General features: G+C 73.8%; 2 protein-coding genes across 3 annotated transcripts; one reads left to right on the forward strand and one right to left on the reverse strand.

Annotated features, from left to right (window-relative positions):
• Positions 1-544: 544 nt before the first annotated feature.
• WFDC3 (WAP four-disulfide core domain 3) lies at positions 545-3,283 on the reverse strand. 2 transcript variants are annotated; one of them, XM_074920477.1, is made up of 5 exons: positions 3,158-3,283; positions 2,725-2,865; positions 2,293-2,433; positions 1,811-2,203; positions 545-832 (listed from the first exon to the last, which is right to left on the reverse strand). In XM_074920477.1, exons 1-5 carry the CDS (start codon positions 3,246-3,248, stop codon positions 816-818), a joined length of 783 nt encoding a protein of 260 aa, XP_074776578.1. In that variant the 5' UTR covers positions 3,249-3,283; the 3' UTR covers positions 545-815. The 2 variants fall into 2 exon arrangements, with proteins under 2 accessions (XP_074776578.1, XP_074776579.1); XM_074920478.1 differs by lacking the exon at positions 2,293-2,433.
• Positions 3,284-8,680: 5,397 nt separating this feature from the next.
• Positions 8,681-10,677, forward strand: LOC141967048 (WAP four-disulfide core domain protein 2-like). The gene is made up of 4 exons (XM_074920388.1): positions 8,681-8,870; positions 9,107-9,241; positions 10,243-10,395; positions 10,503-10,677. The coding sequence occupies exons 1-3, from the start codon at positions 8,783-8,785 to the stop codon at positions 10,392-10,394; spliced, it is 375 nt and encodes a 124-aa protein (XP_074776489.1). The 5' UTR covers positions 8,681-8,782; the 3' UTR covers position 10,395; positions 10,503-10,677.
• The last annotated feature ends 753 nt before the right edge of the window (positions 10,678-11,430 follow it).

Raw genomic sequence — 11,430 nt, forward strand, 5'->3', positions numbered from 1 at the left:
CAAGTTCCTTGCTGTCTCCGCCTGCGGACTCAGCCGGCGGCGTGTGGGGAGGGAGCGTGCGCAGCACCCCCCCCCGGCTGCTGCAAAACCGGCTCCCCTGAGCAAACGGCACCCCTGAGGTGCTCCTGCCCCCCGCCCCATCCCCGGGGGGGGCAGGGCCCCGGGGCGCTGCCGGCGGGGGTGGCATCACCCCCCAGTTCGGGCCCAGGTGACGCCCGGAGCGAGGGCTGGCTGCGGCTCGGGGTCATCGCCCCGGTGCAGCGGGGGGGCAGTGCCAAGCTCAGACCCAGGGCACCCCCCAGCCCCGTCCACCCCTGAGCCCAACCGAGGGTCCCTGTGGTGGCAGGCGGAGGCCGGGTGTCACCGTTGCGGGAGGGCGGTGGCAGTGCCGCTGTCCCAGAGCCCGGGGGGGCTCCGTGCTCCATCCCCCTGCGCAGCCTCCCCGGGAACGTCCCCAACATCTGCAGGCAGCGCAGGCCCGCTCCCCCCTCCGGGCTCTCATTAATTAGCAAATTAATAAGACAGTGTGAGCGCTGACGGGAGGTTTTTCTGGGGAAGTCCCGCAGGTCCCTGGCTTGCCCGTGCCCGGCAGGGCCAGTGCCAGGTCCCTGGGCCCGCGGCTCCGGCCGACGTGGCCGGGCAGGGGTGCGGGGAGGCACGGGGAGCCGTGGGGCGGGAGGGACGAGGAGGCCGTGCTGCTGCAAGCCAGGCGTCCTGGCGGCTTTATTGTGCGGGGCCGAGCGGGCAGACCCCGGCCCCCTGGCTGTCAGCCCCGCGGGGGGGGCCCCGGCCCCACGGCTGCCTCCTCCTCGGGGTCACTCCTCAGCTCTCCCTGGGACACAGAAGGGGACAGTGAGGGGGGGTGCAGGCAGGGCGGGGGGAGGCAGCGGGGGGCTGGCACTGGGGAGCAGAGCTGGCCCCGGATCATCCGCTGCACTCACCCCGGTGCATTCCCCCCCAGCCCCCCCAGGGACGCAGGAGCAGCTCTCGTGGTTCCGGTGTTGCGTGGGGACACAACGGCCGCGCCAGGGAAGCCACCAACGGCCCCAACCGCCCGCGCCCCGCTCGGAAAGGGGGGGTCACACCCCGGCGGGTGCCCACACGGTGCCGGGACCCCCCAGCCCGCGGGGGCCACCGCGGCTGCGCCAGCACAGGCTCTGCCCAGCGCACGCCCTGCGCCAGGCGACGTCAGCAGAGGCCGGGGGGGGCTGTACCCCGCACCTCGCTGTCAGGTTTCCCACCTCGATAACCAGGCTGCAGAATTGTGATTCCCAACACAATCACCTTGTTCTGACCAAAACGCCGCCAGCTGCCAGGAGGGAGCTGTGAGCTGGCTGAAACCACCCAGCAAAGGCCCGGAGGGGGCGTGGGTCGCTGCCCTCGCTCCGTGGGGGGGACACAGACCCTCGGGGCTGCCCACTGCAGGCAGCACCGCTCTGTGCGCCCACCCCTGCCCGCGCAGAGGCAGCCCAGCGCAGCCCAGCGCAGCCCAGCACAGCCCCAGTACAGCCCAGCGCAGCCCAGCGCAGCCCCAGTACAGCCCAGCGCAGCCCAGCGCAGCCCCAGTACAGCCCCAGTACAGCCCAGCGCAGCCCAGCGCAGCCCCAGTACAGCCCAGCGCAGCCCAGCGCAGCCCAGTACAGCCCAGCACAGCCCAGCACAGCCCCAGTACAGCCCAGCGCAGCCCAGCGCAGCCCAGCACAGCCCCAGTACAGCCCCAGTACAGCCCAGCACAGCCCAGCACAGCCCAGCACAGCCCCAGTACAGCCCAGCGCAGCCCAGCGCAGCCCAGCGCAGCCCCTGCTCTCACCCGGGCGCTGGCAGACCCACTGGCACTCCTCCACCGTCCTGAAGTTGTTGGGGTTCCCCCCGCAGCCGCTGTAGATGAAGGGCCGGCAGGTCCCCGTGGCGGGGCTGTAGGCGTAGCGAGGGAACCGTCCCCTGCACGGGCCAGGCGCGGGCGGGAGGTGACAGATGCCACCCGGGGACGCGGGGCCGGCGGAGGCAGCGGGGTCCCGGCGGTGGCGGGGAACGGTGGGCAGGAGCGGGGCCGCGGTTGCCCCCTCCGGGGACAGGCAGCCGAGGCCGCAGCCCGTGAAGCAGCACTTCTGGCGGCGGGGACAGTCGGTGTCGTCGTGGCAGGAGTTGTTGCAGGGCGCGAAGGTGTGCAGCACCCTCCTCCTGGGGCAGGCGCCCGGCTTGGCTGCGGGTGGGGAAGGAGACGGGCTCACGGGCGGGCTCTGCCCCGGCTGCAGCCCCCCGCTCCCGCCGGGCCCCCCCCGCCGCCCTCACCTGGCACCGCCTGCACGCAGCGGACGAGGCAGCCCCTGCTGCAGCACTTCTCGCTGCCCCGGCACGCCCGGTCGCTGCCGCACTCCGCCGGGCAGGGGGTCGCCGTGTCGGGGTCCAGCCGCGGGCAGAAGCCCCTCTTGGCTGGGGGTGCCCAGCAAGGTCAGAGCCAGCCCCTGCCCGCTCCCAGCGCGCCCCCGGGGCACCCACCCCCCGGGTCCTGCGGGCAGGGAGCACCGGGCACCCCTGTGCCCCTCCGCCAGAGGGGCCAAGAGCGGGGACAGGGGGTGCGGGGTCACCCACGGGCAGCAGCACACGCCGGGACGGGGCTGGCGGGGCTGCAGGACCCACCCCCGAGGTGGCTGCGGTGCCCCCCCCCTTGGAGGGCAGAGCAGGGGCTGTTTGGGGGCTGCTGGGGGAAGGGACCCCCCTCACCTCCCGGGGGCAGCCGGCACCCCCGCCCGCAGCCGGTGCTGCAGCAGCGCTCGCTGCCCGGGCAGTCGCCGTCCGAGGAGCACAAGCGCTCACAGGGCATCAGCGGGGTCCTGGAGGGCGGGGGGCACTCGCCGAACTTTCCTGCGGGGGGCAGGCAGGGGTTAGGGTGTGCGGGCAGAGCCCCCCGGCCTGGGCACGGCCCCGTCGCTCCAGGAGCCCGCGGGGAGCCGGGCTCGAGGGGGGGGGGCAGCCGGGGGGCACTTCCCCGGGCCCCCGCGGTGCTGGGGGGGGCTCTGCCGCTCGGGTGCGGGGTCCCGGGCGGGAGGTACCCGGCGGGATGTCCCAGCCCGTGACCCCCCCAGCGTGGCGAGGGGACATCGGGGACCGGGGGGGCGGTGGCGGGGAGCGGGGCGCACCCCGGGCCGGGGCTCACCTGGGAGGCGGCTCCCCGAGGCCGGCCGGCAGCAGCCGGGGGGGCCCGGGGGGGCCAGCAGCAGCAGGAACAGGAACAGCCCCGGCCTCATGGCGCTGCCCCCGCCCGCCCCGCGGCCGCTTAAATCCCGCGGGGAGCCCCGGGCCGGGCTGCGCAGCGCCCCCAGCCCCTCCCCGCCCCCGGGGCCGGGCCGGAGCCGGCGCTGGGGAGCCCCGGGGAGCCCGGCCCGGCTCCCGGCCCCGCTCTGGCGGAGCAACAGCCTCCTCTGCCGGCCGCCCGCCGGGAGCTGCGCCGGGATCGGGCCCCGCAGCCCACGGAGCCCACGGAGCGGCGGGACCCGCCAGCCCCTGCCCCGGCACCAGCGCGGCGCGGCGGGGAGGGGGCGGCAGGCAGGGAGGGGGGATACAGGCGGGGAGGGGCAGCACGGGCCGGGGGGCACCGCTCCCCGCAGCCGGGACGCGGGGACTCGGGCGGGCCAGGCCCCGCCATGTGCCGCGGGACTCGAAGGCGTCGCCGCTGACGCCCGCAGCCACGCGCCGTGACGCGCCGGGCGTGCGGCAGCCGGGGGAGGGAGAGCGCGAGGCCGAAGCCCCACGGAGCCAGGAGCCGCCGAAGGACCAGGAGCTGCTCGGGAGGGGCTGGTGCCTTCCCACAGCACCACCGCGGCAACGTCGGGGCCAAGGTGTCACTCAGAGGGACCCCGCGCTCAGAACCAGGGACGGGGCTGCTCTCAGGGCCCCCCCGTTTCCCTGCTGACAGTTCCCTTCCTTTCAGACCCTTTCAGACCCAGAGTTCCTGTAGCAACAAGTGCATTTGGCCACCTGGAGCGGGGATGACGCAAACAGGAATTTCCAAGCAGGGAAATACGATCGTTGAGCCGTAAAACCCCATATGAGACCGCAGCGGTCACGTGGCCGCGGCACGAAGCCGCCTCGCCCCGCCGGGCTGGCCCCGAGGCACCCCGCGGGCAGGGGCCCTCCCTGGCGTCCCCCGGACGAAGCCTTTCTCCCGTCTCCAGCCCCGGCAGCAGATGAGCGCCTTCCACCAGCCCCTTGAAAACCCAGGTCCTGCCCGTCTGTGCCCCCCTGGGCCTTGCTGCAGCCCCCACACCTGACCCCCCAGCAGCACCCACGGCTCTTTGGCGGGACACGGCAGCGGGTCAGCCGTGAGAGGGGCCGCAGTGCAGACCCCCTGGCACAGCCCAGCCGCGCCCCCCTGCGTGGGACGGGGAGCAGGGAGCCAAGGTCCCACTTGGCAGAGCCTCAGGGTCCCCGCGGGCTCTCGGTGACCTCCCCAGCCCGGTAACCTTGGGCCGACCCCCGCCGGTCCCGGCGCATGGCGAGGTGAAAGGCAGCCCCGGCGCTGACCCCACCAGAGCACCCGTCTGCCGGGACATGTCTGCAGCCACCCGACGTGCTGGCACCCGGCCTGTCCCCACCGAGGAATGGGGCTCGGCCCACGGCGCTTCCCACGCTCCGCTCCCCCCGGGGCCACGCGTGCCCGCAGGGACCCGGCCGGCCGTTGCCAGGGCTCCGCGGGCAGGGACAGCGGGATGCGGGCAGCAGGCCAGGACCAGGGAGAGGACGGCCACCGCCCCAGGGGAGCATCCTCCTGCCCAGTGCCCCCGGTTCCTGTCCCATGAACTCTAATCCCTTGTCACACCCAGGCAGCACTCGACACCTGCGGTGTTGGATCCCACAGCTCGGAGAGGAGACACCCGCCCTCCGCGCCTCGCCTGCGGCTCTGCCCCGGCACCCCCAGCTCCTGCAGCCGCGGGAAGAAGGTCCCATCCACACCCCCTGGGCCACGCTGGGTGCACCAGCCTTTCCCAACCGAAATGCTCCAGCCCCTTCCCCTGGGTGGCTGTGGGGGTGGCCCCAGCCCGTGGCCACGTCTCCCTTTCCCCAGGGAGGGTGTTGTTTGGGTGCTGCCACCCCCACCCTGGCTGCAGCCTGGCTGCCGGGGCTGGGACGGGGCTGTGGTAAATGATTTCTCAGGCAATAACACGTCGTGGGGCTGTCGCTGCCTCGGGCACAACGGTGAAACACGGCGAGTTTCAGCACCCAAAAGTGATGTGTGCGGCGGCCCCTCCCCGGCCCCGTGTGGATATAAACCCCCGCGCCAACCCGCGCTGGCCACCAGCACCCGTGGGGAGCACCATGAGAACCGCCGGCATTTTGCTCGTGGCCATCCTGGCCCTGTGTGCCCAGCTGCAGCCAGCCACTGCGGCTCCTGCGGGCATGGGTGAGTGCCTGGGGGGCACGGGGCGGCCGCCTCCCACCGGCTCTCGGGGTGCTGCGGGGTCCCGCGTGGGATGAGCAGGTAAAACCAATCACACCAGCACAGAGCCGGGCGCTTCCCCACCAAACCGCCAGGCTCCGGCTCCGTGGCGCAGAGCGGCCGCCGAGGTCTGCGCCGGGCGGGCAGCGCGGGCGGGCGGGAGACGCGGTGGGAGCCCCCCTGCCAGCGGGGCGCATCGGCCTTCGGCCGCCAGCCTGGCACAGAGCTGGGCCCCAGAGGGTCAGATAATTTCCCGTGTGACAGCCCACGCACACAGCGTGGGGGCCCCGAGCTGCCGACTGCCGGGCCCCGACGTCTCCCCGGGGAAGGGGCGCCCCTCTCTGTCCCCCTCTGCTCGCCTCGCTCCGCACTGGCAGCGGGGGGCCGGGTAGCCGGCCCGGGGGCACCTTGCCTGGCCAGCAACACTCCCCTTTTAATCATTGACCGCCCTCCCTCGGCAGGCGGGCAGGGAGACGTGACTCCAGCACCTTCCCGGCTGCCACGAGGGAGCTGCGGTCACCCGCAGGGCTCGGGCGCAGCCGGCGTGACCGGGCTCGGCGGCAGCGGCTCTGCCACCCGGGGATGCGGCAGGGAAGAGCCCTCGGGGTCGGGGCTGCTGGCCCTGCGTCCTCAGCCGGGATCCTGCCCCGGGACGTGCCTTGGCACGGGGACGGCTGCCAGCAGAGCCCCGCGCTCCCACCGCCGTCCTCGGCCGCTGGCGAGGAAGCGCCTGGCAGAGCCGCGGGGGGGGACGGCAGCCACCCCGATGCCACGCGCTGGGGACAGCAGCTGAGGCGTTTCTGCCTCCTGGGAAGCGACGGGACCGCGTGGGCTGGAGCCGCCGGCACGCTCAGTCCCTCCCCAGCTGCTCCGGCTGCCTGGGGCAGCTCCGGCTGGATCGGCCGCTCGGAGCCGGCCGGGCTCGCCAGGGCCAAGGTGCAACCTCGGGCAAACCCGCCGACGCCCTCGCTGCTGCCGCCGCTCCCGCCGTCCTCTGTGGTTTCCCCCTCGTCTCCTGCCACGAGCCCATTTCTGGGGCCCCTCTGCTCCCGTCCAGCTGCTCGGGTGCAGCCCCGCTGCTGGCACCGCACCCGCAGCCTCCCGGCCCCGGCGCTCACTGCCGGCACCAAGGACGTCCCACACGCTGGGGCAGAGCAATCATGGGGTCAGAGCGGGCAATAACCCTCAAAGACAAGTGCTGCTGGCAGCGCCGGCACGGGACCAGCGGCTCAGTCAGGGTGGGACGCGGGGCAGCCCCTGCCCTGGCAGCGGGGACGGGCAGCGCCAGGCCAGCAGCCGCGGTGCTGCTCCAGGAGAGCAGGGTGGGCTCTGTCCTGGCGGCGTCCCTCGCTCCGTCCCCGAGGGCCCCCGCCTTTACTCGGGCAGTCCCAGCACTGGCTGGAAGCACCCGCCCAGCCCAGTTCCCTACAGCGCTGACCCAGTGGGGCCCAGTCCCCGGGGCAGACCGGGAGCATCCCGGCCAGCCCCAGAGTGGCCAGGTCCTGGCAGCCCCCCAGCACCCAGCCACCAAGCACCCCAGCCCGAAGGACGTGGGGACAAGGACCGTCCTGCCGCTCTCCCCACCACCCCAGGCCTGTCCCCCGTCCCCACGCATCGGCTCCTGCTGCCGGCGGCGGGGCAGCGGCCGGGCCGTGCGCCCGCTCCTGTTCCTGCAGAAACACCCGCGGCAGGGAGGGGACCGCAGGCAAAGGCAAACAGTTCCTGATTTACTGCCGCCCCGTTCCGTGCCGCATTGTTGACTGCGGGGTTAAATTACCTGGAGACGGACCCCGGCAGAGCGGTCACCGGCTCGTGACTTGGGGCAGGGACGGTGTCCCCGGCCCATGCACCCCTGGCCCACGCGGGTCGGTGGGATCATCCGGCCTGAGCTGGGGCTGCCCCGGCAGCCTCTGCCGGCGGCGAGGGCACGTCACCGGCGACGGGGCAGGAGAGGCTCAGCCTGTGACCATGCCCAGGATGGGAGCCGGGATGCTCTGGGGGTGCCTCCCAGCAGAGGGGTCCAGCCTGTGCCCCCCAGCCAGGCAGCACCGGCACCACGCGGAGGGACCCGCATCGCCACGGCAGCCAAATGACCCGAAGTGTTGAGACGAAACTGGGAGCTGCAAGCAAAGGGGACGGGGTCCTTGTGGCCCCCCCGGCGCACTGCAGGGCTGTTCCCCTTCCGTCAGCAGCCCCGGAGGAATTAAAGCCACCGCTGGCAGCCCCTGCGGGGGAGACAGGGACTGGCAGAGCAGCAAACACTGATGAGAGCCACGCAGCCACGCCAGCGTGTCTGGGCCGCTCGGCTAGCTGGGCCTATCCAAACAAAGCCCCGCTTGACACTCCCAGGTGCCACGGAGCATCCTGCCCACGGAGGAGGATGGCACACGTGCCGTGGGAGGGGTGTCCCGGGCAGAGCCAGGGGGTCCAGGGTTGCACAGCCCCCAGCACTGCTGTGCCCCGGAGCACCGGGCACGCAGCCAGAGCGTGCCAGCGGCTCGCTCCCCGCCAGCCACTCGCCCAACCGGTGCTGCCGGACGAGCCGGGCCGCATCCCTGGGGCTGTTGGAGGCCACGAGGATGGCGGGGGCCACGGGACAAGGCTGTGGCTGGGCAGAAGGAGCTCCGTGGCTACTAGGGAGGAGCGGGGGAGCCCTGGGCGGGCGCCTGCCCGCACACGTGGGCAGCCTGGAGGGCCCTTCAGTCGAGGAGCGAGGGCTGGAGGAGAACAAGTGGCTGGAGCAGAAGCCGGGCGAGCAGCAGCTCCCGGCCGCGCCGTCGGCTCGTCCCGGCCTCTGGGCATCAGCAGGCAGGGGCCACTGGGCTGCAACATGGCCACCTTTATAGAGGGAGTCCCAGCACTGGCCAGAATCTCCGCTTGCAAGCGCCGGGGTGGTGGCAGGGACAGACTGTGCCCCTTCCCCAGCACACCCACGCCCGCCATGTCCCCGCCATGGCACCAGCCGCATCCCCATGGCCTCCGGTGGCCGAGCCCTGGGGGCCGGGACAGCCCCGTGTCCGTGTCCGGCTGGCTCGGCGGCTGGGGCCAGCCGGGGCCCAGCGTGCGGCGCGCGGGGGCCGCGGCGGGTGGCGGTTGGCTGCTGTTCCTGCCGGGCAAGTTTTCGGCGTGGCCGCCCGGTCTCCTCGAGGCTCCCCCTCCCTGGTCGGCCGCCAGCAGCGGCAGATACCTGATACTCGGGTTGTGCAAGAGCGAGGGGGGAGCCTGGCCCTGCCCGGCCCTTGGGAGCCACCCGGAAGGCCGAGCCCTCCCGCCCGCCGGCCCCACCTGGAGAGGAGCTTAAAGGCCGGCCGGCGGCCCCGCAGGCGCAGCGCCGGCTCCCGCACCATGCCCACGGCCCGCAGCGTGCTCGTCCTGGCAGGGCTCCTGGCTCTCTGGGCAGAGCTGCCTCCAGCATCCGCCCAGAATGTCACCAGTGAGTATGAGCGCACGGCTCGGCTCGGCGCGGCACGCCCCGGGCGAGCGGCCAGCATCGCTCCCAGCCCGGGGGCCTGCTGGGGTGGGGGCTGCGGCCGAGACACAGCCCGTGCCCGGCATGGTTGGGCTCAGCAGCATCCCTGGACCCAGCCCTGGGGCTGGCGGCAGCATCTCCCGCCTGGGGCCGGCAGCCCCCGCGCCCGCCCACACCCTCCCTCCGCCTTTGCCTTGCAGCGAAAGCCGGCGTGTGCCCGGAGCCTGCGACGGAAGCAGCGAACTGCACGGTGGGGTGCCAGTCCGATGGCGACTGCGAGAGCACCCTCAAGTGCTGCCCGGCGGCCTGTGGCAAGGCCTGCCAGAAGCCCGATGGTAACGCTCCCTCCTGCTCCCGGCGCCGCTGCCCGGTGCCGGTCCCGCTGCCGTGAGCCGACGGCTCGTCCCAGCCGGTGGCACCGGTGCTCCAGGGAGCGGTGGCGGCCGCGGGTCTGGGCACTCGTTGGGTGCATCAGGGGCTGCACGGGGAGCCCGGCGGGGTCGGGGTGTGCTGCCACCGGGCCCTGCTCACCCCTTCCTCCTCCCAGCGGTGCCAGGGTTGAGCCGGCACCTCCGAACCACGCTGGGGTCGGCTCAGAGAAGCCCCGTGTCGCTCCCCGGCGCAGCCCACTCAGCCCGTGGGCACTGTCCTGCCTCCCAAGCCCTCGCCTGGGAAGAGTCTCCCATCACCCTGTGCCGGACGTGGCCCCACAGCCCCCGGCTGGGTACGCTCCCCGCGCCGGTCCTGCCGGAGAGCAGCGCCCGCAGACAGGTGCAGGATTCGGGCTCTCCAGCTGCAAACACGTGGATGTGACCTGGAGGTCCCCTCCATCGCCGCCTGCGAGGCCAGGGCTGGCCCGGCGGTGCCAAGGCGGGGGACGCCATGGTGCAGGGCCGGGAGCCCAGTGCTGGTGGCCGGCAGCGGGACAGCGGGGCAGGGAGCCGCGCAGCCGGGGCACAGGCTGGTTGGGGAGCACATGGCCCGCGGCGAGGCCCGGGCTGAGCCCACGTGCCACGAGCGCAAGGCCGGGGCCGTCCGCAGCGGCTGGCGGGGGGAAGCGGGGCTGCGTGTCCTGTGCCGGGCTCCCAGCCCTGAGCGGGAGGCTGAGCACAGGGCCCACGGGGGCCACCACCCTGCCACGTGGCCTCCACAATGTGTCCCCATCGGGTCAGGCTGGCAGAGCCATGGGGTGAGGGAGCCGCCGGCGGGCGTGGGGGTCCCTCCTCCATGGCAGCCAGGGGCCGGGGCCGTTCCCGCAGCTCGGGAGCGGCCGGGCCAGCCCTGCCCCTCATGCCGGGGCCGGCGGGGCTCAGGCCGCGTCCCTTCGCCTTTGCAGAGAAGCCCGGCACCTGCCCGCCCGTCAGCCCGGGGATCCCCATGCTGGGCGTCTGCACGAACCAGTGCAAGACGGACTCCAACTGCTCCGGCAGCCAGAAGTGCTGCAGGAACGGCTGCGGCAAGGTCTCCTGCGTGACGCCCCTGCACTGAGGTCAGTCGGGCGCCCGTCCTGCAGCGCCCACCCACAGCGCCCACCCGCAGCACCCACCCACAGCACCTTGCACGCGTCCCGCTCACGGCCCTCTGCTCCCTTTGCAGGCGCAGCCGCCTCCTGCCAGCCCGGCCACAGGGAAGCTGCTGCCCGACGCCAGTCCTGCACGCCCAGGCCCCGGCTCCGCACCGTCCCCCACCGGCCTGACCACGCTCCCGGCTCGGAGCCTTCAGCCTCAGCTTCCTCCCCGGGGTCCCCTGCACTCTCACCAATAAAGCAGCCTCTCCCTGCCGCACTTGTGGCTGCCTCTCCATCGCGCTGTGCTCCTGCCCGGCAGCCGCTCTGCCCGCTCCTGGCCGCATCCTGCCCACCACCACTGCCTCTGGGCACTGGTGCCAGTGCTGGGGCTGCCTGGGAGGGCCCCAGCCCGTTCCTCTGCCACAGGCAGCCCCCCGGCCCCCCGGCTCCTCCGCCGTTGCCCAGACGTGCTGGGAGCGGGGCCATGGTGGCACAGCCACGTCCACGTCCCCGGAGCGGAGCTGCTCCCTGCTCTGCAGGGGCGGGGAGGCCACCAGTGTGTGCCGTCACCGGAGCATCACCCTGAGCCCTCCTGCCCCGCACGCTGCCAGCCTGGCAGCAGCACGTTGCCCGTGGCAGAGCCTGAGGAGCTGTGGGCAATGAAAGAGCTGGGCCCTGTTCCTGCTCCTGCCCTGCTCTCCCCAGCACCCCCTGCCCCCCGTAGGGCTCCTGGCACCCCGGTTCTCCCACACCAGAGACCAGAGCAAGTGGCCCCACCTGCCTTCAGGGGGCCGACAGCCCCAGAGCCCCAGCCCAGCTCTCCCCAGGGCAGAGCGAGCCCCGTACCCTGCCCGGCTCAGCCCGGTGCCCAGTGCCGAGTCCCCCTCTCCCTGCGGAGCAGGTGCAGGCTGGTGCACCCCGGCTCAGCACCACAGCCCCCCCGAGCAGCTCTCCCTGCGTGCCAGGAGGCGACTGGCGCGGCTCCCCGGGCTCCCCCTGAGGGCTGGGGCCAGGATT

Source organism: Athene noctua, chromosome 16 (assembly GCF_965140245.1).
Source record: "Athene noctua chromosome 16, bAthNoc1.hap1.1, whole genome shotgun sequence".
Taxonomy (NCBI): domain Eukaryota; kingdom Metazoa; phylum Chordata; class Aves; order Strigiformes; family Strigidae; genus Athene; species Athene noctua.